The sequence below is a fragment of the Pangasianodon hypophthalmus genome, chromosome 25, assembly GCF_027358585.1.
Source record: "Pangasianodon hypophthalmus isolate fPanHyp1 chromosome 25, fPanHyp1.pri, whole genome shotgun sequence".
Lineage (NCBI taxonomy): Eukaryota > Metazoa > Chordata > Actinopteri > Siluriformes > Pangasiidae > Pangasianodon > Pangasianodon hypophthalmus.
The window spans coordinates 18,284,197-18,309,607 of record NC_069734.1 but is presented as its reverse complement, the minus strand read 5'-3'; the positions used below and the strand labels follow the sequence as shown (position 1 = coordinate 18,309,607).

At 40.8% G+C, this 25,411-nt stretch overlaps 1 protein-coding gene across 1 annotated transcript in view; it reads left to right on the top strand.

Moving 5' to 3' along the window:
• tspan7b (tetraspanin 7b) overlaps positions 1-25,411 on the top strand; it is a 31,389-nt gene continuing 5,978 nt past the window's right edge. Inside the window, exons 1-3 of the mRNA XM_034299741.2 lie at positions 1-161; positions 23,594-23,782; positions 25,299-25,373. Of these exons, the coding sequence (XP_034155632.1) occupies positions 81-161; positions 23,594-23,782; positions 25,299-25,373 (345 nt within the window). The 5' untranslated portion in view covers positions 1-80. The remainder of the gene's footprint in view (positions 162-23,593; positions 23,783-25,298; positions 25,374-25,411) is intronic.

Sequence of the window (25,411 nt, the reverse complement as noted above, 5' to 3'; positions counted from 1 at the left end):
TCGAGAGCGGCAGCGCTGAGAGAGGCCGCGGCTCGCGCCGGAGAACGAGAGCAGCGCGCGCACCGCCCGTTCGCTGTAGTATGGCATCGAGGAGAATGGAGACCAAACCCGTGATAACGTGTCTGAAAACCCTGCTCATCGTCTACTCCTTCGTGTTCTGGGTGAGTGACGCTGTGCTCCAGCGTGGAAAACACCTCCTCGCGACGCGCTCGTGCGAATTTGTGTGTTCGGTGTCGTTAAAACTGCCTAACCGTTATGTCACGCGACTGCGCCGCTGGATAAACAAGTGCACGGGCACGAGCGCGGCTGCTTATAGAGCGTTTCTGCATTAGTGATATATATATATATATATATATATATATATATATATATATATATATAAATAAATAAATAAGCAATTCTGTCGTATTATGATTGGTTTAGTTTCATAGTGCATGCACTACTACTACTTTATTATTATTATTATTATTATTATTATTGTTATTTAAAACCATCACCTGTCTCTCTCGGTGTAAATATATATATATATGTGTGTGTGTGTGTGTGCGTATATATGCGCTTTAAAATGTAGCTAGTGCACGCAGCCTAAATGACTCCCTGCTCCCTACCTTCGTGCACTACATAAGGCTTGACATAATATACACCCTTTATGTCCAGAAGAGGGGCAGATGCGATGCTTTAGATCCTGCTGCTTAAATCTTAGACATAAAAAAATAAATTATGTCCAAAAATATGTCGTGCACTATACAGGCCTACATGGGGTATGAACGCGATGGCTCCTCTGTAGTGCACTATATTAACTATATTTCATATATTAACTATGCTTCCTGTGTTTTCTATATTAATTAGTTCTACTCCTTCTATAAGAATACACATACAATAAGACATTAGAAATAAGAAATGATTCCTCCTCCACCCTAAATAGTGCACTCGAGCTCTATCCCCTATATCAGTGCACTACACAGGGTATGAATGTGATAGCTCCTATGCAGTGCACTATATTTCTTATATTTCCTATATTAACTATGTTTTCTGTACTTCGTATATTAAACTGTTCTCTATCCCCTCGAGCTCTATCCCCGATATCAGTGCTCTACACAGGGTATGAAGTGATTGCTCCTGCGCTTTACCCATAGTGCACAAAATCTACGACTACAGGACCAAGGACACTACATGTAGTGCACTATAGGTCCAGAATGACTCTGTAGGAGGAACTTAGGCGTGAAGGAATGATGATGCACCCTGTTTAGGATGTAGTGTCCTACTCCATGTATAAGTGCACTAATCTATGTAGGGTGAAATATTATAGATTATAGTGCGTTGTGTGTATAAAACTAGTGATTTAGCATGAAGCGTGGGATCTAGCACTTTACTGTATATATATATATATATATATATATATATATATATATACACACACACACATACACACAGTACATATTGTAACCCTAAGTTTACATGTTTACTTTAGCAAGTGATCATTCATTTTCTGTGTATGTGCCATTAGCTAAATTTGACCTAAGACTATTTACTGAACTGTTTACTGATGTAAAAAAATTTATAAATACTTTCAATAAATACTTTTACGCGCATCCCGTCATATACGACTTCTCGTTAAGTGTGTATAGAGATTTTACGAATAAAAACGAAGCTTGGAACGAAGATCGTTGTTGCTTCTAGTGAGCGTATGCAGTTAGTACAGTTAGCTCGCTTTAACGATCTAAACTAAAAACGAAGGTAGTATGAAGCCGAGGACGTAACGCGTAAAAAAAACAAACGAGCGGTTTTCACGCTGATTAGTGCGTTGTTTATATTTAGTTTGCGTTTAGCTAGCTAGCTGAACAGGCCACGCCCACAAGCGACAAGCTACAAATGACACCGAAAGGACTTGCCACTTGCTAGCGTGACCGCGAAGAATGAAATAATGGCTCTGAACACTATGGAGTGCATCAGGTGTCCTTCGGGAAGTTAGTTTGGATTAAGACGGTGTGTTAAAGGCAAACAGGTGTGTGTGTGTGTGTTTGTGTGTGTGTGTTCGTGGTTACTGCAGTGACCTTGGAGTTCTGAAAGAGTGAGCACACAGCGTCAGGACATCCAAACACACACACACACACACACACACACACGTACATAATATCGTAATAACAGTTTAACTGTAGGCTACCAGGCTTTCAATAATTACTATGTAAGAACAGCTTACAGCTTACATAACAGCTCATTATTGTGTAATAACAACTCTATTAGACGTAATCTAGTGCACTTCACGTAGTGTACTCTGTAGTGCACTTATGTAGCGACTAGCAGGCTGTATCTCAAATGGCAGGATATTGATTATACAGCATGTAGTGCACTACATAGGGTGTAGGAGCCTTAATACAGTTATTTCCATCTAAGAATTGTACAAATGACAAATGTGTCCCAAACGACTCTGTTTTTTTTCTTTTGGAGTGCGCACTTCATTTTGCGATCATGACCATGAAATAAAAAATTGAAAACATTGCAAAAAAAACATTCAAATACAGTCATTTGTTAACTCTCGAAGTCTCGACTTTCCCACAGTTGTGACGCAGTGTTTGCGTTAGCGGTTGATGCTAAGTGTAATTACAGAATAAATTAATCCAAACAAAGTCTTTTCTTAGTGATTTAATAACACGTCTGAGGTAAATGTTAATATTCCTGACAAATCAGTGTCATTTCCATCGTCACTTTGTCTGTACAAGCGTTAATGGCTACGTCCTAGCTAGCTGCATCATTAGCCTCAGTCATGAGCTAGCCTACACTGTGGCAGTGCATGTTTCCCAGTTGCCTAGCAACAGTTTTTTTTTTTTCTTGAGTGTATTGTGTGTTTGCTTTTACAGTTCAGTTTGTACGCATCATTAAATACAATCAGAATTGGTAATGAGTGATATTTACAGCGTAGCGTTGCTCAGCGTCGCTCTTCCTGTTTCTGCATTAAAGATAAACAGATTCACACTTTTTTTTGTGATCTGTATTCATGAAGAGCTCTGAAAGCAGCCGCTGGATCCAGTCGGGATGTTCAGCACGTACACACTTCACTCCCTGGTGCTAAACACACACACACACACACACACACACCTCTGCGTGTTAGCGCTTAGCTTTTATACAGATGAACAGGAATAATGGATTATCCCGTCTCTCGTTTCTCATTTCAGTTTCTGGCGTTACGGTGAACACAGAGCAGATCACGTCCTCAGTCCGTGTGTTTTATATTAAACTAGAGCTGGCGCCACTTTTTCTTTTCCGTCACTGATACGGATCTGATATGTTTTTTCTTGTCTTTTTTTCGTGAAGCTTTTTCCCTTCGTTTAAAATGGCCGTATGTTACACCGCTGCACATTACAGTCTGCCGTTCTGCTTTTCTCCTTCTTTAGTGTGAAGTGTTTCTACACAGATGACATGATATCAACTTAACACGTGCTTTGATAGGTAGCTAACTACTTGTGGTTGCTATGGTAACCGAGGTGGCTACAGTTATTACAACGTGACCTACATTATGACGCTTTATGTTACGTTGTACTGCAAGCAATTCTGTTAAACGGCTCCGATTCTGTACAGAGCTGGCTAGCGGTCTGTCTGTCTCTCTCTCCATCTGTCTGTCTCTCTGCTCACTAATCTGTCTGTCTCTCTCTCCATCTGTCTGTCTGTTTATTCTTCTGTCAAAATATCGATCTAAATGTCTACCTAGCTGTCTGTCTGTCTCTCTGCTCACTAATCTGTCTGTCTCTCTGCTCACTAATCTGTCTGTCTCTCTGCTCACTGCTCTGTCTGTCTCTCTGCTCACTGATCTGTCTGTCTCTCTGCTCACTGATCTGTCTGTCTCTCTGTCTCTCTGCTCACTAATCTGTCTGTCTCTCTGTCTCTCTGCTCACTGCTCTGTCTGTCTCTCTGCTCACTGATCTGTCTGTCTCTCTGCTCACTGATCTGTCTGTCTCTCTGTCTCTCTGCTCACTAATCTGTCTGTCTCTCTGCTCACTAATCTGTCTGTCTCTCTGTCTCTCTGCTCACTGATCTGTCTGTCTGTCTGTCTCTCTGCTCACTGATCTGTCTGTCTCTCTGCTCACTAATCTGTCTGTCTCTCTGTCTCTCTGCTCACTAATCTGTCTGTCTGTCTGTCTGTCTGTCTCTCTGCTCACTGATCTGTCTGTCTCTCTGCTCACTAATCTGTCTGTCTCTCTGTCTCTCTGCTCACTAATCTGTCTGTCTCTCTGCTCACTAATCTGTCTGTCTCTCTGTCTCTCTGCTCACTAATCTGTCTGTCTCTCTGCTCACTAATCTGTCTGTCTGTCTGTCTCTCTGCTCACTAATCTGTCTGTCTCTCTGCTCACTAATCTGTCTGTCTCTCTGTCTCTCTGCTCACTAATCTGTCTGTCTGTCTGTCTGTCTCTCCATCATGTTCACTGATCTGTCTGTCTGTCTGTCTGTCTCTCTGTTCACTAATCTGTCTGTCTCTCTGCTCACTAATCTGTCTGTCTCTCTGCTCACTAATCTGTCTGTCTGTCTGTCTGTCTCTCTGTTCACTGATCTGTCTGTCTGTCTGTCTGTCTGTCTCTCTGCTCACTAATCTGTCTGTCTCTCTGCTCACTAATCTGTCTGTCTCTCTGCTCACTAATCTGTCTGTCTCTCTGCTCACTAATCTGTCTGTCTCTCTGCTCACTAATCTGTCTGTCTTTCTGCTTACTAATCTGTGTTTCTCTCTGTTCTATCTATCTATCTATCGATCCTTCTGTCTCCTTATGACTATCTTTTATACATCTATCCAGGAGACATATTCTGACTATCTGTCTGTCTCTCCATCATGTTTCTCTCTCTCCCTGTCTTTATTTCTATATTTATCTCTCTATCAGTTAATCTCTCCGTCTCTCTGTACGTCTCTATGCACTAGACTGTATAACTGTCTGTACGTTACTCAGTCTAGCCTACATTTAGATCATTTATTATAGATTTAATATTAATATAATAATATTTATGTTCTCAGCTTGGCCATGAAGGTGACCTTCACCTTCAGCGCGTATCAGTCAGTAACCACGCCGTGTAATTAAACTCGTACCATGATCCCTCATGACCTGTAGCACCAGTGTTGATTATTATTCCATAAACTGCCATGTGCTGGACGGCAGTAATACATAAAACTGTGTGTGTGTGTGTGTGTGTGTGTGTGTGTGCGCGCTGTTCCTCTTCTTCCTGCAATCTGATCTGCTGTGTTAGGAATTTAGTGGCTGTGTGATACATAGAGCGCGACAGCTGATTTTAGACGCCTGAAATGTCCAGACGCGGTGTGTGAGAGCTGAGATCTCTGTCCACCATGCTCCTCATGCTCCTTATGTTCGTTATGTTCCTCATGCTCCTTATGTTCGTTATGTTCCTCATGCTCCTTATGTTCGTTATGTTCCTCATGCTCCTTATGTTCCTTATGTTCCTCATGCTCCTTATGTTCCTTATGCTCTTCATGCTCCTCATGCTCCTTATGTTCCTTATGCTCCTCATGCTCCTCATGCTCCTTATGTTCGTTATGCTCCTCATGCTCCTTATGTTCGTTATGCTCCTCATGCTCCTTATGTTCGTTATGTTCCTCATGCTCCTTATGTTCCTTATGCTCCTCATGCTCCTCATGCTCCTTATGTTCCTTATGCTCCTCATGCTCCTCATGCTCCTTATGTTCGTTATGCTCCTCATGCTCCTCATGCTCCTTATGTTCGTTATGCTCCTCATGCTCCTTATGTTCGTTATGCTCCTCATGCTCCTTATGTTCCTTATGTTCTTCATGCACCTTATGTTCCTTATGTTCCTCATGCTCCTCAGGCTCATTATGTTCCTTGTGCGCCTTATGTTCCTCATGCTTCTCATGCTCTTCATGCTTCTTATGTTTCTCATGTTCCTCGTGCTTCTTATGTATTTCGTGTTCCTTATGTTTCTTATGTTGCTCATGTTATTTATGTTTCATATGTTCCTCATGTTCCTCAAGCCTTCATGGAACTCTCATGTGCCATTTATCCTGACCCCGTGTTCCATGTTTTGGGCAGCGTTTGTAGTTTTGTGTCCTTGAAATAAAGTCTGTCCCACTTGGATGGATCTCTTAGTCGAAGTGAAGGTCACCGTATGTATATTTTTAAATTATATGCAGCTTTACTTTGGTGAACATAATGATGTGACGTGAAGATTCCTTGAAATATATCCCAAATAGAAAATGTTGCCAAGTTTCCTACCTTATTACAATAAACGCTGACTAGTTAGGTAGCTTTGTGCTGAACTGACTGTGTCCTAATATTAAAAATAGATAGATAGATAGATAGATAGATAGATAGATGGATGGATAGAGCAGAGCAAAGAACGCCACAACCTGAGTCAAAGTCCTTTGTTGTTTTATATCAGTATGATTTGTTGTGATCTTGCATAGACAACAGTTTTTTATGTTTTACTTCCTCATAAGTGAATAACATGTAAATATCATTGTATCACATTAATATGGTACGATATGACTGTTGCTATGGTTACATTTCATTGGTTGTTGTTTTGCGTTTTTCTCGTCACGTTCGATTAAAATGTTTACGTGTTGTACGTTTCTTATGTCTGCACAAATACATTTATTTTATGTCAGTTTTTTTATTTTTTTCACAATTTATTAGTGTGAAAGTGAAATGTTGACAACAGCCTAGCCTAATCCATATTATTATTTATGATGGTTGTCATGGTTACATTCCAACACATTTGCATAGCATTCGTAAGTATTGATTCAGAACTGTGAGTAAACACACAGCCAATCAGAAACAAGCATTTCTAAGAGACTGTATATCAGCTAATAAGAACACGACATCTCTAGACATCTGTTTACAAGGACATTTTTGGCATCAAACGCGCTGTGTGGTTTGTGGGCGGGAAACATATCTTTTCCCTCGTGTAACGGGAACTCTTTCATACTCCTGGATGCTCGACGCCAGACTGAGCGACACGTTTACATATTTGAGTATTTTTCGTTAAAATTCAACCCTAGTGAGCTTTACACATTTCTGTCCATGAACGCATCAACACCAGAACGTCTCTGTGAACGCAGCTTAGTGGTTCTTTCAGCATAGAAAAGTCTCGAACTAATGCATGACCCCCTCCCTCTCTAATCCTGACCCCTGATGCATCTCTCCCATGTCTGCTGACCCAGATTCTGTTCTCTAGCACTGCGTAATCATTTTTGCTGTATAATATATAATAACGCTCTTCCTCCAGGCCTCACGAGTGCTTAATAATACGAGTTATTACTAAAAGTAGAACATTGCTAAAAAATTTTCTTGAAACGATGCGCTGAGTTTGACTTTGCTAATAAAACGTTCGTATTTACGTATGATCTCCAGAATGAAAATGTGTTTGTCAGCGTGAAACAGAAATCTGATTTTAGTCTCTTTGTCTCCCTCATTAAAGCATCTGGGTCAATGGGACGGAACGATGTTAATGACACATTGCGAGGCAGGACCTTTTGGCTTTATGGAGCTCTCCCTGGCTCTCGGAGTGTGTCTGTACGACGATAATTGTGTTTGCTTTGCTTTGCCGTAATGTTCCCCAGCAGGCACGGCCAGCACACAGAGCGGCTTTATCTGCACTGCCCGAGAGAGAGAGAGAGAGAGAGAGAGAGAGAGAGAGAGAGAGCGTTACCCTCGCAGTCACACTGTCTCTATCTCTCCTGTTCCAGCCGCAGGCTCGATGAGAAAATGACACGATTGATTGGTTCGGCTTGCAACTGCCTCCGTTTTCTCCTCCCCACCCCACACACGCTTTTTTCCTCTGCAGACAATAGACAGAGTGATGGGGGAACATCAGGGCAAGCAGCAACGGAAATGCAGTTTTACCTTGTGGTTTGGTTTCTGTTTTCCTCGGCTTCACATCGTGGACCACACCCCTCTCATTATATATACAAAACATATGAAGCATGAATGAATCTTTAATCTTGCAACTTCACTGAATATATTTCAGATTTTCTTGAGGTCCAGTACCACGGCTTGTAGATACTTTTAGAAACGTAGATATAATACAATTCTGTGATTGGTTATGGCGGCAGAACTGTGGTCTGATTGGTAGGGGTGTAACACTGCAATGTCTTTTTGCATCATGATGCAAAGATGGGATAATGTGCATCATGGGAATGTGCGATTCTCATCGTGGAAATGCATTCTATTAATTATGCATCTAATTCAGTTGCACTGTGTGAACATCAGAGGTCCCAGTCTGCTCAACCCATATAGTTAAAATATATAGAGTCTTTAGTAGCTTTCAGATGGCACTTCCCTGCAATGTTATCTACAGTGCCTGAGAAAGAGGTTGTGGAAGTTGGTCATTTTAGCTGACTTTGGAGCTCTAATTCCATTTAAAATGATGACTCAGGCAGGAACTGTGGTCCAACTGGTTGCAGTTGCATTGGAAGCAGGAACTGTGGTCTGATTGGTTACAGTGACATTAGGGATGGGAGGTGTGGTCTGATTGGTTACAGTGACATTGTGGGCGGGAACTCTGGTCCGATTGGTTACAGTGGCATTGTGGATGGCATCTATGGTCTAATTGGTTAAATAATCACACACAATACTGAATGTTCCATAAATTATGCACACTAGGCCTACATTACACTCGACCTACAAAAGCAAAAGTGAAAGCAATGTGGCAGCATGTGGCATGTCATCTTCTGACATAAAATGAATACTTCGATCTGTTACGTGACATGATTTTGTCATATTTGTATGAATAATATTGAAGTTATGAAAAAAAGCCTGAAGACTGACATTAATCTGTTCATGCAGTTGTTTTGAGTTAAAAATGAGGATGAGGATTAAAAATAATTTTGTCAGCATCCGCATTCATAAATTTGCATTGTGACAGTAACCTAGAACCCTGAAGTGTGAAAAGTGACTACTTTTCTAATTAAGGATTCAGTTCAAATGAAGCTGTAAGAAACGCTGTGACAGCTACACACACTGAGTCTCTTCTCAATGAGCAAAAGATTCCTGTGAGGTGTTTACAAGGCAGGCTGAATATTCCCATGTGGAAGGTGTTGTCTTACGTAAGCAGATTCACTAATATCAGTTGACATGTAATCTGAGCCCAGGGACTGAACTGCATTTATAGCATCCTGGTGTTAATTTAGACCGGAGACTTCGCTGCTCCGGGTCACGTATGGACAGGAGGATGAAACAGCTGAGACCTGCAATTACACATGCAGGCTTTCACAACAATAATAGACAAACAACGAACATACAGTTATTACTGTATTCATGGTACGACTCATTTTACTAAGATACCTAATATGGCGGTTTCCATTACGTTATCATATTACTATGTGGATACCATACCGGTATTTATTAAAATAGATCAGTCAGTTAAACCCAAACAAACAAACAAACAAACAGAAAAAAAAAAAAAACGCAACAAAGCTAACTAGAAAAACCTGGAAGTTTTTCTGTGGAAACAAACAGACTATCAATAATCAGGATGTTAGCTTAGAAACTAGAGGCTACGAAAACTATGATAGGCAAAGTAACAAATACTGCGAATTCTTAAGAATTTGCTGTTGTGCTTCTTCCGCTTTTTATAAAAAATTGCATTGGATTAGAACACAGCCCTAATTGTCCTCTTCCTCATTCAGCTCTGCAGTATCGCCACTTCAGAAGCACGGCTCGTTCATTAAACGTGGGCTGATCAAAGTCTTGCACCAACTAATGGTGCTATAATAAAAGTGAAGAGGGAGGCAAGGCGGTGGTTTTTTAATATATTTGTGTTTGTGTGTGTGTTTAGCGAAAGCACTTTGTTGATGCTCATTAAGCTTGTTAAGCGCTAGCTCATATCTTTGTGTGCGTGTTCCACTTCAGACGCTGCAGCCATTAAATCGCCATCAAATGACAAACGGATGCAGCCTGAAAGCTTTGAAGAGAAGCATCAGGTTACGCTAGCACTTATTATTAGCGTGTGTGTGTGTTTGTTAAGCCTTGATTCAAGTTTCATCATTCTCAAACGATTGTAAGTGAAAAATCGATGTCATGGTAGCTATCAGAGCTGATGAAGTACCCAGACAAGTGGAGAATTGTCGTCAAGATTATAGGACAGGTTCAATCGCCTTGACTGAGTACCTCTAGACATCGGTCTAAATGTTTATGGGAGCACAGCCACTTAAAGGGGAGGGGCTACGTAGCTAAGACGAGCTAGTCTTAGTGCTTAAGGTTCTTGAACACCTTTAACAAGGCTCCTGATCATCAACGACTCAACTGGATTCTGGGAACACAAGCCTTTCTTGGCCTGCGTAGAAAACGGCGCTGTCCATGTTTACCTCAGTCATGGTTTTAGTATTTTAGCAGGTAGTGTTTGCAACAACAACACGGTGTGTCATGGTGTTTAAACTTTTACAAAGCTTGTGGCTGGCTGAGTTTATAAAATACATCAACTGTGAGCGGAGAATCTGAAACAATCGACCAAAACCCGTGATACTGTATTTCTAATCAGGAATAAACAAAGAAAACTCCGCGTCAACTGGGAATTCGTACACAGAAAGTTGGAAAGGTGTCCCCGAGTTTAGCCTATGATGTCATACCAACATGGCTGCTCACACCACAAAATATTGCTGCTCTACATTTAAATGTGATTATAGGTCTAGTATTTGCTTTAGCTTAATAAACAGCTTCTGTTTTGAGAAAGTTATACATTACGAACCTTAAAGTTAGCACTCACATCACGTCATCACAACATTAGCTGGCTAGTTTCTTGCTAAGAAAAGACAAGCTTTCCTGATGGGCGTCCATAGTGTTTCCCAGTTTTTAGCTTGAATTCGACAAGATCAAAAATGATGTAATTCCGATTTAAGAGTTAAGTCTAAAGCAGCGTAGATTCCCAAAACCGATCTGTCATCACTTGTGATAGTTGACTTTTCTCAGTGACTCTAGCCAACATTTTTCAGAGTCTTGACCTAGCAACTGTAACCAAGCGTGCGCGGATATACCGTAGATCCTTTGGATAAAATCATCAGCCCAATGAATCAGCGTAATGTAATGTACACGCTTCTGCTAGTAAACATGTCACAAAGCTCCAGCGTATCCAGTTTGCAAAAAAAAAAAAAAAAAGATTTGGAAATGCGTATTTCTCAACGATCTGCTTAATTGTCTTGGCATTAGCACGTTTATGTTGAAGTTCAATCTCGCTACAGGTGTTTATATGCTGATGATTAGCTGGTAATAAAATTAGATGGACGTCTTTATTAATAGAGCGATATTTTAATTCAGTTTCTGGCTGCATTCCACGTTCAACATTCAGCAAGGAGACTTGAGGACTTATGAGTGCATTTCAAAATGGCCGCCTTAGAGACATCAGGAAAGTATCTCATTAGAATTCCTGTTCCACTTTCTCAGAGTGAAAAGGTCAGAGAAATCCTGAGGCGACATTCCTGACCTCGTAATTAGCCTGTGATTGTGGAATTTGAAGAAGACTGGAATTCCCATTTGCCTCCGTTGGAAGAGGAGAGCCGCTACGCTATCAGTAATGCTAAAGCTGGGGCTGTGACTAGTTTTACGTGTGACTGCTAATTAAAGACAGGTTATTATTAGCCTTTAGCTCACACTGAGATGCTAAATGCTCATGTACAGCTTGTCATGGCTTTGAGTTTTAATGTGAAACGTGGTTCTGGAGCTTTGCGACTTTATATTCCTGTTGGAAAACAGCACGCCACAGCCGTCTATCCCTCACTCCTTCACTGTGTCACTGTTTTAGCAAGTGCTAATAATCTCTCACCTGATGCTAATGATGGACAGATTAATAGTGAACAGCGAACGATCCCAAATGTAAGGCATATTTTAATTGTTTTTAAAACAAATTACAATGTTAGAATTACAAAGATTTTATCTTTTAATGTGCAAAAAGATTGCTGAGATTCTTAGCCTTGGTGTTATGTTTTATTGGATGAAAATGTAATTAATCTTATCGCCCAGTCCGTAAAATCACAAAAACACGGGAATTCTAGTCCACTAGTCCACTCATATGGGAAGTTATAAATGGTTAAGATACAAATTTATTACCCCATTTGTCCATTCGTCCTTCCGTCCATCGTTCATCCATCCATCCATCCATCCATCCATTCATTAACTCATTTAACTAAGCATTATCTATCAATACATCCATTGCTCCAGCCATCCATTTGTCCGTCTATTCATGCATCCATCTTTCCTTCCATCCGTTAATCCATCTATCCATGTATACATTCATGAATGGATGGATGAATGGATGAACTGATGAATGGATGAACTGATGAATGGAAAGATGAATGGACAGACGAATGGATGGATGATGCATGTATCCATTCTGCGACCCATCCAACAATCCATCTATCCATCCATATAACCATCATCTATCTACTCATCTATTCATCCATCCTTCCATTCATCTAACCCATATCCATCTATCCGTGTATCCATTTTGCCATCCATTCATCTATCCATCCATCCGTCCATCTAACCTTTATCCATCTAGTCATCTATTCTTCCACCCATCTCTGCATCATCTATTCATTCATGCATCCATCCATAAATTCATCCATCTAATCATTATCTATTCATCCATCCACTCATCTAACCATTAGCCATCTATCCATCCATGCATCATTCATCTAACCATTATCCGTCCATCCATGTATTAATCCATCCATCTAAGCATTATCTATCTTTCCCTTTTGTCATCTATCTATTTGTCCATCAATCCATCTAACCATTATCACCTCCAACCATTCTTCCATTAATCCAGCCATCCATTAATACATCCATTCATCCATCTAAAACTATTATTCATGCATCTGTGTATTCATCTGTTCATGTAACCATCTATACATTCATCCGTCTATCCATCTATCCTTGCTTCTATCTGTCCACTAACTCCCAGCCTGTTTTATTTCCACTTTTGGACGCTCTGAGTTTCAGGCTGTCTCTCTCGTCTCTTTTTGTCGGTACGTGTTCTATTTCTCAGCCTGTTGACTTGTTGAATAATGAGACACAGCCCTGCTTTCCCCCTTCATTGGCTTTCCACTGCTGCCGTGTGATAAAGACTGATGTTTCCTCCAGCGTGGCTCAGCTCAGAGAGCAGGAACAGGAGCAGCTGCTCACACACTCCACATCTTTTTCTGTCTCTATCACTCGGTCTCTACATCCCTCTTCTTTCTGCTTGTTTGACGTTTTTCTTGTCACCTTTTCTCCAGGAGCTCCTCACACTCACAATGCATCATCTCTCTTTCTGCTACTTATTTTTATACTGTGGTTTCCCTCTTTTCCTTTTTTTCCCCTCTGTATCTTCTTTTCTCATTCCTGTTCTTCTGTCTTTTTCTCTATTTCATCATTTGATCTCTTTTATTCTCTCTCTCTCTCAGCTTTCTGATCTCCTGTTTAATCTCTATTTCCCTTGGGAGCCTCCAGCATTTTCTTTTTCTCTGTCATCTGAGAAAGTCTGGACATTAGAGCCACGGGGATGTCTGACAGGTGCAGATAGCCATTAAGTACGAGGTCGAATAAGTGCACTGGACAAATTGCATTTTCTCCACGAAGCCGCACTCGAGTTCACTCTTCAGCAGAGATGTTAAAAGCCTTAGCGTATGGGGGGGAAATATTCACTCGGCCAAGAAATGGAGGCTAATTACTTGCTGTCCATCTGTCCACAGTTTCAGAAGAGGAGTGTGTGATGTAGGCTTACTGCAATACAGAAAATACGAAGAGGTTCCAGTATAATGTTGGCTTAATTCTGTGGGCCGTATTCAGTCCAAAAGTTACATCAGCGTTGGTTTAATTTAACGAAATGGCTTCCGCGCACCTTATTCAGCAGCTTATAAAATAGCACTTGATCCAGCACATCTTGTCATTTTGCTTTGTGTGTGTTTTTTTTTTTTTTTTTTTTCCCGGAGAGTAATTTGTGCCCACAACTTAAAGAAGCCGTGAGATTCTCCAGATACTCAGGGCTGAGCTCAACGTGAAGAACTCGTAGTGAGTGCACGGATATAATTTATATTATCACACTTGTAATTCCTTATTTTGCATTGTCATATTAATAAAATAGTGCCTTTTTTTTGTTAATTCATTGTGCTCTCATGTAAACAAAAACCTGCCCACGGTTTGAAGGATAAGCTGACAGAGTACACTAAAATTGTTGTGACTGTGCCAAATTTCATTTTAAAAAAGCGTATGATGTGTTCTGTGGGTTGCTCTAGACTCCCATGTGGAAGTATAATAATAAAAATAGGAAGAAAACACAATTACAGTAGAGTGGGTACAAACCTTTGGTGCTTGGCCTCTAATTATTTCTGTGATTTTTCTGCGACTCCCTTGGTGCCTCCTTGTGACCTCCAGTTTAAGGACCACTGATGGAAAAGACATTCTGACCAATTTCTGCTCCTGTTTCTCTCTGTAAGCTTCACCAGCTGAAATAGTGACCTCATGCTTTAAAGTTGGCCGAGCTGTACAATCACTACACACCAGTTATACACAATCAGGACGCTGGTGTAGATTATGAGTGGAAAACATTTTTTAGGCGGAATTGAAAACAGATACGATACTAGCGTAATTGTTCCATGAGTCGCTCTTGGTGTGAATTGGCGTTTAGGTACCGTTTGAGAGCCTGAAGCGTTTTAATAGTGCACCATCGTCAGAAAAGGTGTTATATAGCCTCAGTATGGATTTGCACACTCACAGATGACACTGACGTGTTAACAGAGCTGTTGTGAGTAATACAGAAATTGGCTTTTTTGATGAAGCATGAGTCAGAAACTAACAGAGTCATCAAGTCGTAAATAGTGGCATGATGAGTGACTGAGTTCAGGGGTCAGAAACACAAACACATAACAGCTGGTTATGATATTTATGAGAACTGAAGGTGTGATGTTGTGATCGTATACCGTCATGTAAAAGGGTGCTGTCATACAAATGATTACTGGTGCAGCAAGATACTAAAATTCTCTTAATTCTTATAAATTCTGCAAATTCCTATAGTCTGTAAATTCTGAGTGAGGTAGAGGAGCTGGCTGGATCCAGTTCTCATGCAGTGTGTGTGTGTGTGTGTGTGTGTGTGTGTGTGTGTGTGTGTGTGTGTGTTTATATTCCGGGCTCCTGTAGAGTGAATACTGCTGTGTGTTGTGTTCAGCTCAGCCTGCCGGAGGACAGAAAATGCAAAAGCAGCAAGACGATCAGTCACATGAGAGAAAGAGAGAAAGTGATTAATGTTCCTCTTTCACCCCTTCCTTCTCTATTTGCCATTACGAGTCAGCAATATGATACAAAATGTCATATCACGATACTTAAAGACATTTCTGCCATGTGTAATTGTTGATATGGTGAAGTTTCCTGTAAGGTAGGCTTGTGAGATCATGTGCTGTATGCCATCATCCCATAACTATTGCTTGGGAAAGGTGTAGGCTGCAGCTATGCTTTAGAGAAGGGGGCATGGCCAGACATGGCCAGTGCGTGTCATATACACCTTACATCGTTACAGCAGGGGAAAAAAATACCAGAAGTTGGTTACAATTCAGCTGTGTTGATAACAGTAACTCCGCTTCATCACAACACCTCGTCATTTATTTTCTTGTAGCAACATGAAGAGTCCCTTCATGTTTTATTCTTTACATAGTGCAAACATCAACTATGTCCTATCTCTCTTTGTCCCCAAAATGAGATCCCAATCCCAGTGTTCACCTCTACAATATACTAAGATATTGAAAATACATACACAAACACACACACGATATTGTCATCAGGCACACTTTGGTTTATCGTTCCTCCCTTGGTAGGCAGCATTCATGTGAAGTGTATCCCATTCAGTAGGAAAGCTGTATTAAAGTATCCTTTTTCTGGACAAATTTGAAGACGGATCACGTGTGTGTGTGTGTGTGTTTTTTTTTTTTAATGTGTATCTCATAATTTTGTTCACCAGATGAGAAATTAGAGATGTTTGAAAAGCATGGCATAAGAGTATAAGTTTCCTTTCTGCAAGCTGTAATTCCTAAATGTGACAATGTAATAACCCATGAAGAACGCAATTAGCAACATGTGAATCCGGCACATGACAACATGTATTCGTAGCTTTGGTGGTGCTCTGTGTTTTGGCTTTGATTTAGCTAAATACGAACATCAATCCTTTAAAGAGTGAGACAGAAACACAGAGGTGTGAAGAGAACAATTCTCCGAAACGAGAGGAAGTGTTAGATCCTCACTTTGATGTGTGTACATGTGATGTGTGGTGGTTTGCTTTTTCTCACATGTGGTGTGTGTGAGAAGGTGATTTGGGGTGTGTGTTCCATATAAATGGCAAACCACTAAAACACCAAGTCATGTATCAGTCATACAGAGAGAGAGAGAGAGAGAGAGAGAGAGAGAATGACAAGAGATTCTGAGTTAGAGAGAAAGACAGAGGAATGTGGACAGACGGTGTAATAATGACTCACTATGACTCGAGCCAGAGGATCAGGAATCATCTCCAGAATATTCTGTCCAACTAGAGAGGGCTGAGTGTTGTTTTGCAGGATGTTGTTTACCTGATTACCAGGACAGACAGAGAGAGACAGACAGAGAGGGAGGGAGATGTTCAGACTGGAAAGAGATATGGGCGTGTGTGTGTGTGTGTGTGTGTGTGTGTGCATGTAATGTGCTTGTTACCGGATGGAGGTTATACCAGGGTTTGGGGGGGATTACTGTTGCCATGGATACTGGCTTCCCTTATGATAGGGTGATGTGTTTTTCCTCAGTATTCCAGCTCATTGTATTTTAAAATGAAGCAATATCAAGGTTATTTATATCCATATTGAGTGAACTATATATGAAACATGACCTTCTTTCCTGGCATGTGCTGGTAATTGGTTATATAATATATCTTGTATTTCGATATTCAATGAGCATACGCTTGCTCTTATCAGCACTTCAAAGTACTGTCAGTCTTCCTATATTGCAGTTGTGCTCCATGGGAAAGTGGAGCATTGAGGGTCTTCTGTCCAGTTCTGAGAACATCAAGAGTCTTATGTCCCATTTAGAAGGCATCTAGAGTCTGTTGTTCTTTTTGGACACCAGGTGTCTTCTGTCCAAGTTTGAGAGCATTAAAGATCTCCTGTCCCATTCAGAAGGCATCAGTGGTCTTCTATCCCACCTGGAAGACATCAAGTTGTTCAGTCCCATTTAGAAGGCATCAAGGATCTTTTGTCCTATTCAGCAGGCATCAAGGATCTTTTGTCCTATTCAGATGGCATCAAGCTTCTTTAGTCTCATTTGGATGGCATCATGGTCTTCAGTCTCATTCGGTCCCCTGTCGCATACGGACAGGATCATGGATCCCCTGTCCCATTTGGAATGCATCAAGGGTCTTTGGTCCCATTTGGAAGGCATCATTGTTCTTCAGTCCTGTTTGGATAACATCAAGAGTCTTCGGTGCCATTCAGACAGCATCAAAGGTCCTTGGTCTTATTCAGAGGGAATCAGGGGTGTTTGATCACGTTTGAATGGCATCGAGCTGTCAATTCTGTTGTCATCTCACCATGAGAACAAGTGACCAATGTCCATCATGCTGTTAAAAAATAAACATGAAGTTTTACCTAAGTGATCAAAAGAAAAATGGAGAAAAAAAAAGATCGAAATCATACTACCTCATTTGTAATACATGGTGGTGGTAGTGTCATGGCTTTGGCCTGCATAACTGCCAGTGTAAATGGATCACTCATCTTTACATATGGTAACAGCAGGCTAAATTATGAACAGAACCAGCTTACCTGGTTAGATTTAACCAAGGAAACAGTTTCCAGAGAAAGTATGGAGCTCTTTGGCTTTCGTTGTTTTGAATATGTAAAGCATGCGGTCATATTGACCATGACTTTGGCCTGACATACACGGAAAGTTTCCTCTTTGTGGAACACACATCGTGCCATCACAGCTGTGCATACTAAGCAGGAATGTTCACATGCTGGCACAACCTGTGAAAACATGACAGAATCTCACAGTGGTGAACGTTCTTCCAGATCACTGTACATCCCGCACACACAGTTACAAAGCTCTGTCTATCAGTTAGTGCTGTGTAACACAGTGTGAGTGTTGCTCATAGTATCACTCACAGCATAAGTGCTTGCTATAAGATCTCGCTATAGATCATTACCTTTGTGTAATGATCTTATGATCATAGAGAGCCTCTAAATGCAGAACCTCTAAATGTTTAATAGGCCTGTGGCCTTTGATAATGGCATGTAGAGATAAAATCTGCATTTCTATATCCATAATGTCATGGGAAAATGCTGGGTAATTCTTGGAAGAGGCTGGCTTAACCTGAATATGCATTATGTAGATAAAAAAGGTGTGGTTCCAATGCCCTATGTTGCTCAGCGCCTGGCTGCTTGACCTTGTTCCTTGAGACCTAACACGCTGCAGAGTTTGGTAATCTGATGTAGCTAATTAAGGTCGGATTAAAAAAAAACAAGGGTGATAAACTCTTCAGGTTGGTAACTCTGTAGGACTGGAGTGGAGCCAGTGTTGTGTGTACCCCTTATCAGGGCAATTGTTTTCCTCCAGCTGGAGCACTTGAGGATGAAAAGCCATGTTCAAATTGTTTGAGCGATTATGGTTATACTTTTGAATGGCCATAACCCCAGTAGTGGGGGTTTGGTAGTTGTGTGGATTGAACACGCAACCTTACAGTCACTAGCACAGAATCTTAACCAATGATCTTTAACCAGTGTACACAACTATTGCCGAGTTATAGATCAACAGTAGTCCTTAGAGAAAGGGTCATCAATACAAATTCTTGTGTTTTCTTGTGGTAGAAGGCATCAAGGGTCTTAGGTCCCATTTGGGACCTAAGACCAAGGGTCCCCTTTCCAGTTCAGCTGTTGCTCTAATCTGGTCTTGTAGTATTCCTGTCTTGCATATTTGGTTGTGTTCCTGGTTCTAATACACTAACTAAATTTGGGCTTTCTTGAGTTGACATGGGTGTTAGATCAGGGAGAACACTAGAGCCCATAGGGACTCTAAATCCAGAGCTAGGGAGCAACTAACACATGGTTCAGGTAAGTTACCAGGTCTCTGGTCAGGTGCATCAGGCATTTAAGATAAAGGAAATATTGCTAAAATATTGTAGGTACTGCGGTGGCTTTTCAGAATGGCCATTAAGATCAACGGTCATTGTACCATGTACCTCATAATTAGTAAAAATACTAAATACCAAATGTAAAGTGAGTCTGCTCTCCTACCTCAGGGCCTTGTGACACTTCATAATTCTCAAATAACTTGCCAACGTCGAACCTCCATTTCGCCTTCGAACGAAAAGTTCTTGCCAACTGCTGAGTTACCATGACTCCCATGCATGCTGCTATAATCTACGGTCGTCCCCGCCAACGGGTGCCATAATTGATTTTTTTTTTTTCCCTTAACTAAAGCTCCAAATTGCATAACACTGGAGGCGTAGCTGACTTGTCAAAGATGAATGTGGTGGTTTCTTCCGAGTGAAATTGCTATTTGTTTGAGAAGTAAATGATTCATGCCAGCATGCACACAGCAGCTCATGAGGATGCTAGAGAAAAATGAGAGGGAGGAAATGAAAGAGATTTAGCGAGAGATACCCAGTTGACGTCAAAGGTTATGCCAGTGGTCATGTAGAGTCCATTAGTGGTCAACTGTATTGACTGTGGATCTTTCATCTCCTGTCTGCTGTGATGAGTTAGAGTTGTAGCAACACATTTTTTTGGTTTTCTACATCTGCTTTTCTATTCTTAACTGACTGCTGGTTTCAAAATGGATAATCAGTAGTGTCTTCCTGTATTAAATGCATTAGAATTCACAGAAGCCAATTTGTGTTGAATGGTTGTAACTTGAGTAAGGAGGGCAGTTAGTGATCATAACTTTAATTATGATTTTATTTCCTATACCCTAAGATCCCGTGTGTAGTCCCGTGTGTGTACAGCAAACTCTGTGTTTGTTTTTTTTTTGTTTTTTTTTTTGCTCAAAGTTGAAAGGACTGTAAGCCTTAAACTATATATTCCACACAAACTCATGGTCTATAATAATGCACTCAAGCCAACTTGTATGAAAAATTACAAACAGTTTAACAGGATTTAACAGAATTGTAGACATTTGCACAAACCAATGTGTGAATAGTTCCATACCTTTAAAGTTAACATAAGCGGCAGGGTTAGTGATTGTGGCATTTGCTCAGGATGAGCTATAATGCTTTAGGAGATCAGCAAGATACGCTGATGTTAAACCATTTATAGTGTCATAGACTGCTGCATTCCTTAAAAATGTAACATGGTAGTCACATGTTACAGTAGTTCAGTCTAGAGGGTATAAAAGTGTTCGTTTTAGGGTTAGCATAATTCTTATTTTGGTTATGTTTCTCAGACGGTAATAAGCAGATTTAGAGATGTTAGCTACATTCAAATTATCAAATGATAAACCAGCATCTAGGTTTACACTAAGAATAGCCATCAAGCTCTAGGGTGAAATCAGTGACCTTATTGTAGGCAGGCAGTAAAAACACAGAAGACACAGTCTTCCTTTTGCATAATTGTGCTGCTGAATTTGCTCAGACAAGTATGATTGTGTTTCATCAGCAAAGAAATAAAAGTCAATATTATGTTTATAATTTATCCGAGAGGCTGGATATAAAGCAAGATTAGTATGTGGCCTAGAACTGAACCTTGTGGGACACTATTATAATTTTTATAGGCTCTGCATGTTAAACTGGTAACAATCTTTGGAGTAAGATCTAAACCAGGCAAGAACCTGTCGAACCTGAGTGTTTTCAGGCATGTCCATTAAAACTACTTTAGCCAGTGCTGATTCTGTACTAGGATGTTTTTAGAAACCAAATGAAATGCATTCTTCAAGCTGCAGAAACCACAATGTCCGACAGACGTTTTTAAATTCAACTTGATACCTTGATAAATGACTGACTTGGTAGTTTGATACTATGGTAAATCGCCTCGAGCCTCAGGTTTAGTCAAGGCTCCTTAATCACGCATAATAACTGAAGTACCTTAATCAAGTAACGGTACCGAGTCAAGGACGCAGGTGATTGGTCTAGAGGACAGCATCAAGGTTGAGAAGTTTGTTTTTGAGTTAGAACACCTACTGAATTACAACCATTAGAGTACGGCGTAGCATGTAATGGATTTAGCGCCTGCTACAGCGCTTAACGGTGTCCACAATGATACATACGAGAGGACTGATTTTTCCCCCGCTGCTGCCATCGCATTTCTGCCAATTATGGGACTCCATTTCAGAAGACTCCCTGTTGAGAACCACAAAAGCGGAGGAGCAGACGAGGCACTGAATGATTTATGTCTGATCAATAATGCATGTTTATTATAGCGGACCATGAAATGCTCTGCAAACACACACACACACACACACACACACACACACACACACACGCTTGCAGAGACCCATTCATCTGTTTAAAGATGTTTTGTGAACTTCATGATCTTTCGTCTTCTCTCTTCTGTGATCTGAATGCAATATTTAGAGTAATGTAGGTGTTTAAACCGAGCTTTATTTAGATATTATCCATTAATATCCATAATTTCATAATTCCGACCCTCTCAGGCTTGTTCCTGGAAGTCTGAGTCATGACGCTCTTTCTCGCTTGTTTTCTCCGTACTCCAGTACGCGCATACACGCGCCTTCTTTCACACCTTAATTAGCACTTTCACGGTGAAGGTAAGACTCTCGGTGAGTGTGTAATAGACAGCACACTACCACAAAGAGAGAGGAAAAAAGAGAGAGAGATGGGTTAAATGCACATCGTCATACCTGAATCACAGATAGTGCTTTCAGGGTAAACGGAGAAGGAAGGAAGGATGGACGGAAGGAGGGCGATGTGTGTGTGTGTGTGTGTGTGTGTGTGTGTGTGTGTGTGTTTTGGTCTGAGGTGCTGAATCATTACCCTGAGTGGGATGTTGATTCAGAGCTCACACTGATCCGGCTGTATTTATGGACATGACGTTGTGAGCAGGACTGATGTGTTCGTGCAGTCTCACACACACACGCACACACACACACACACACACGCGCTACAGCCCCACAGACCCATGATGCAAAGCTCCTAGTCAGATGAAACCCCTGATTATATTTTCAGACACCCGGAAAGGTAGATGCAGCAGAACACAGCACTTCAAAAAAGCACAAACTGACCGCCCGTCTGTTCTGTGATTGGCCGCTACACTCCCCGCCCCCTTGTTTGATGAGCAGCTAACATCCTCATACTCTTCTGAAAGACTGTAAAAGCGCTGGAGGGGTTTTATTTTCATTTCAGACGGTTCTCAATAGCAGATCTGATGAAGAATAAACCAGACCTAATGTTCTGTTCCACTGTAATTCAGGAAGTCGGAATTCCCGCTTAGAAACTTACACGAATTCACACCGGACACAACGTTGGAACCATCCGTTCAACCCACAGCGCACATCCGGACACAGCATCCAAACTAACAGTCAAATTGTTGTAGATTAATTATTTTAAATAAAATTAAATAAAATAATAAATAAAAACTAAACCAGTAAGGAGCAGTGTGGAATTAAGAGGTGTAAAGAACGAGTCTTCTCTTTTTCTCTATCTCACTCTCTCTCTCTCTCTTTTCTCCTCTTTTTCTCTGTCTCACTCTCTCTATCAGTGTGTCAATCACTATTTCTCTCTTTCTGTCTTTCTCTCACCCTCCATCTTTCTCTCTCTCGCTCTCTGTGGCTCACTATTTGTCTCTTTTTCGCTTTCTTTCTGAGTCTCATCTTTCTGTCTCTCTTTTTAAGTGGGTCTCTCTCTCTCTCTCTCTCTCTGTCTCAATGTATCTCTCTCCCTCTTGCTTTCTTTGTCTCTCCTTCTCTCTCTCTCTGTTGATGTCTCTCTCTCTTTCTTTGTCTCATTCGCTAGGCTGATAGGGTGGTGCAGGTTTTTCACTTAGCATGCGTACCACAGTGTCAGCCTTTAGTGTGTGTGTGTGTGTGTGTGTGTGTGTGTGTGTGAGAGAGAGAGAGAGAGAGAGAGAGATCTTTGAGCTCCCTCTGCTGCTCAATCGCCAGAACTACAACTAACAAAAGTAGACTTGTATCAGACCATGTCAGAGTCAGAGTCAGAGTCAGCCACAGTGTGTGACCTGATGGTTTATTAAATATTTCACTGCTTGTGTGTGTGTGTGTGTGTGTGTGTGTTATATCACAGTCATATATGGTGCATACACACACACACACACATATATGTATATATGTGTATATATAAAAAATGGTAGAATGGAATGGACTTTATATCCTCCTAATCAGATCAGCTGGACTGTCTGAGAGTGTTTTGAGACCTTTAAGCCCTTTTCTAATGAGGTTAGTGCTGATTTTGTGAACACAGTAGTCTGAATACTTGTCTATATGAACTTCCCTTTCCAGTTTTAAGTGGGCGGGGCTAATCTTGGCTAAATCCTGTGTAAGATCCTCTCTCACCAATCACAAGCCTCTCTTGTCCCTCGTACAGTTGTTTGTCCGATGTATAGTTAAATCCCCAGTATATCTTTTTTTCTTTAATATCTGATGGAAGCTCATGCTCAGGGATCATCATATTTATGAACGCTCGTGTTTGTGTGCAGATCACGGGGGCCATCCTCCTCGCTGTGGGACTATGGGGGAAGTTCATGCTCGGGCCGTACATCTCCCTGATCGCTGAGAACTCCACCAACGCACCGTACGTCCTCATCGGCACCGGAACCACCATCATCGTCTTCGGGCTGTTCGGCTGCTTCGCTACCTGCAGGGGAAGCCCATGGATGCTCAAACTGGTGAGAACATCACGCACTTACTCAAAACTCAGACCCCCAGCTGATCCTTGTTAATGATTTGAGATGTTGTTGTGTTGAAACAGAGCTTTGAGGCACAAATGAAGTGGCCAAGTGACGTGATTACAGCAGACAAAGCTGCGCTGAGTCACTGGTTTGGAAAAGTGATTCACTGTAACCCACGGCAACCATATTTTCCCAAAATCATCGTAAAGTTGAGCTCTTAACGAGATCTTAAAGAGGGTTAAAGTGTGACGCTCGCTCTACCGTTTAATGATTATCTTTTAATTACTTACTGCATACACAAATTGATTTTTTAAACAGATAACATGAATATGAGTGTAAAATAAAAACAAATGATTTATTATAATTCTATGATATAATGTTTTTAACATATAAATTCTGCGTGCGTAAAAACAGCTTTGTTTTTCACGTAAGCAATATAACGTCTTCTCTGTTTTGTGTTTGTCTTCATGAATATGCAGTTTGTGGGCGGAGTCAATGTAAATCGATTTATTTATCACATGCAGTGTGATTTACTGCAGCCTTACAGTCTGTGTGTGAATGAATACAACCGATGGGCAGGTAATAAATGAGCAGATGCCTGTATCTCAAGAATCCCAGTATCTCAGAATAGTAAGATTTTTTTTAATTGTGATGAAATATCACAGAGGTAAAATTTCTAAAATTAAATATATAAACCCGATGGTTTCCTTTACGTTTCACTTAGGAAGAGACACACACTCATTTCTGAATGCTTTTATTGTTTATCAATTCGTCTCAGTGCCTTTAACAGAGGTGCTAATGTTTACTGTGTAGCCGCAGTATTTACAATTTATGACTCGTTGCTACAGGAGACACCTGAAAACTACACTTTTAGTTTAAAGCAGCGATCAAACTGAACGCAACTAAAATTAACCTGGTGGAAAAATTGATTCACTGAAGGGGAAAGGACGAGGGACGTGAATTGCCTCTGCTAGCGTTTACTTTCGCTTTGCGCCGACTTTATCTACGTGAATTTACGAACCTCGTTCTTGTGATCCAGTAGAAAGCAAGTGGGCGGGACTACAGACTCTTTAGTCTGTAACATAAATGAAGAATTCGCTTATTATTCAGTAGCTTCACACCAAAACTCTTACTGTTTCTTAGCGCAGATCTGAATAAAAATAGGCGTGTTGTCCAACGACATTTTTGTAGTAAAACCTTAGCGTACGTTGCTAAGATTTTTTTGTTAGCGATGTTAGCACCTCTGCTTTTAAAATAACATAATTACACAAGTGACGAGTTTTAGTTTCAGTTTCACTTTTCTAGAAGTCTCCGAAATATTGACAGCTATCAAGAAAAGAAAAACTGTGTTTAAATCTTACTCTCATGTTACACCTAATTTGTAAAATGATTCTTTGTAAATAACCTGCACACCTCTCTCTCTCTCTCTCTCTCTCTCTCTTACACTCTTTCTTTCTTTCTCTTCTTTTGCCTTTATCCTTCTTTCTTTATGTTATTTTTTTCCTCTCTTCAGTATGCGATGTTCCTCTCGCTAGTGTTCTTGGCTGAGCTGGTGGCTGGCATCTCTGGGTTTGTTTTCCGTCACGAGGTGAGAAACACACACACACACACACACACACACACACA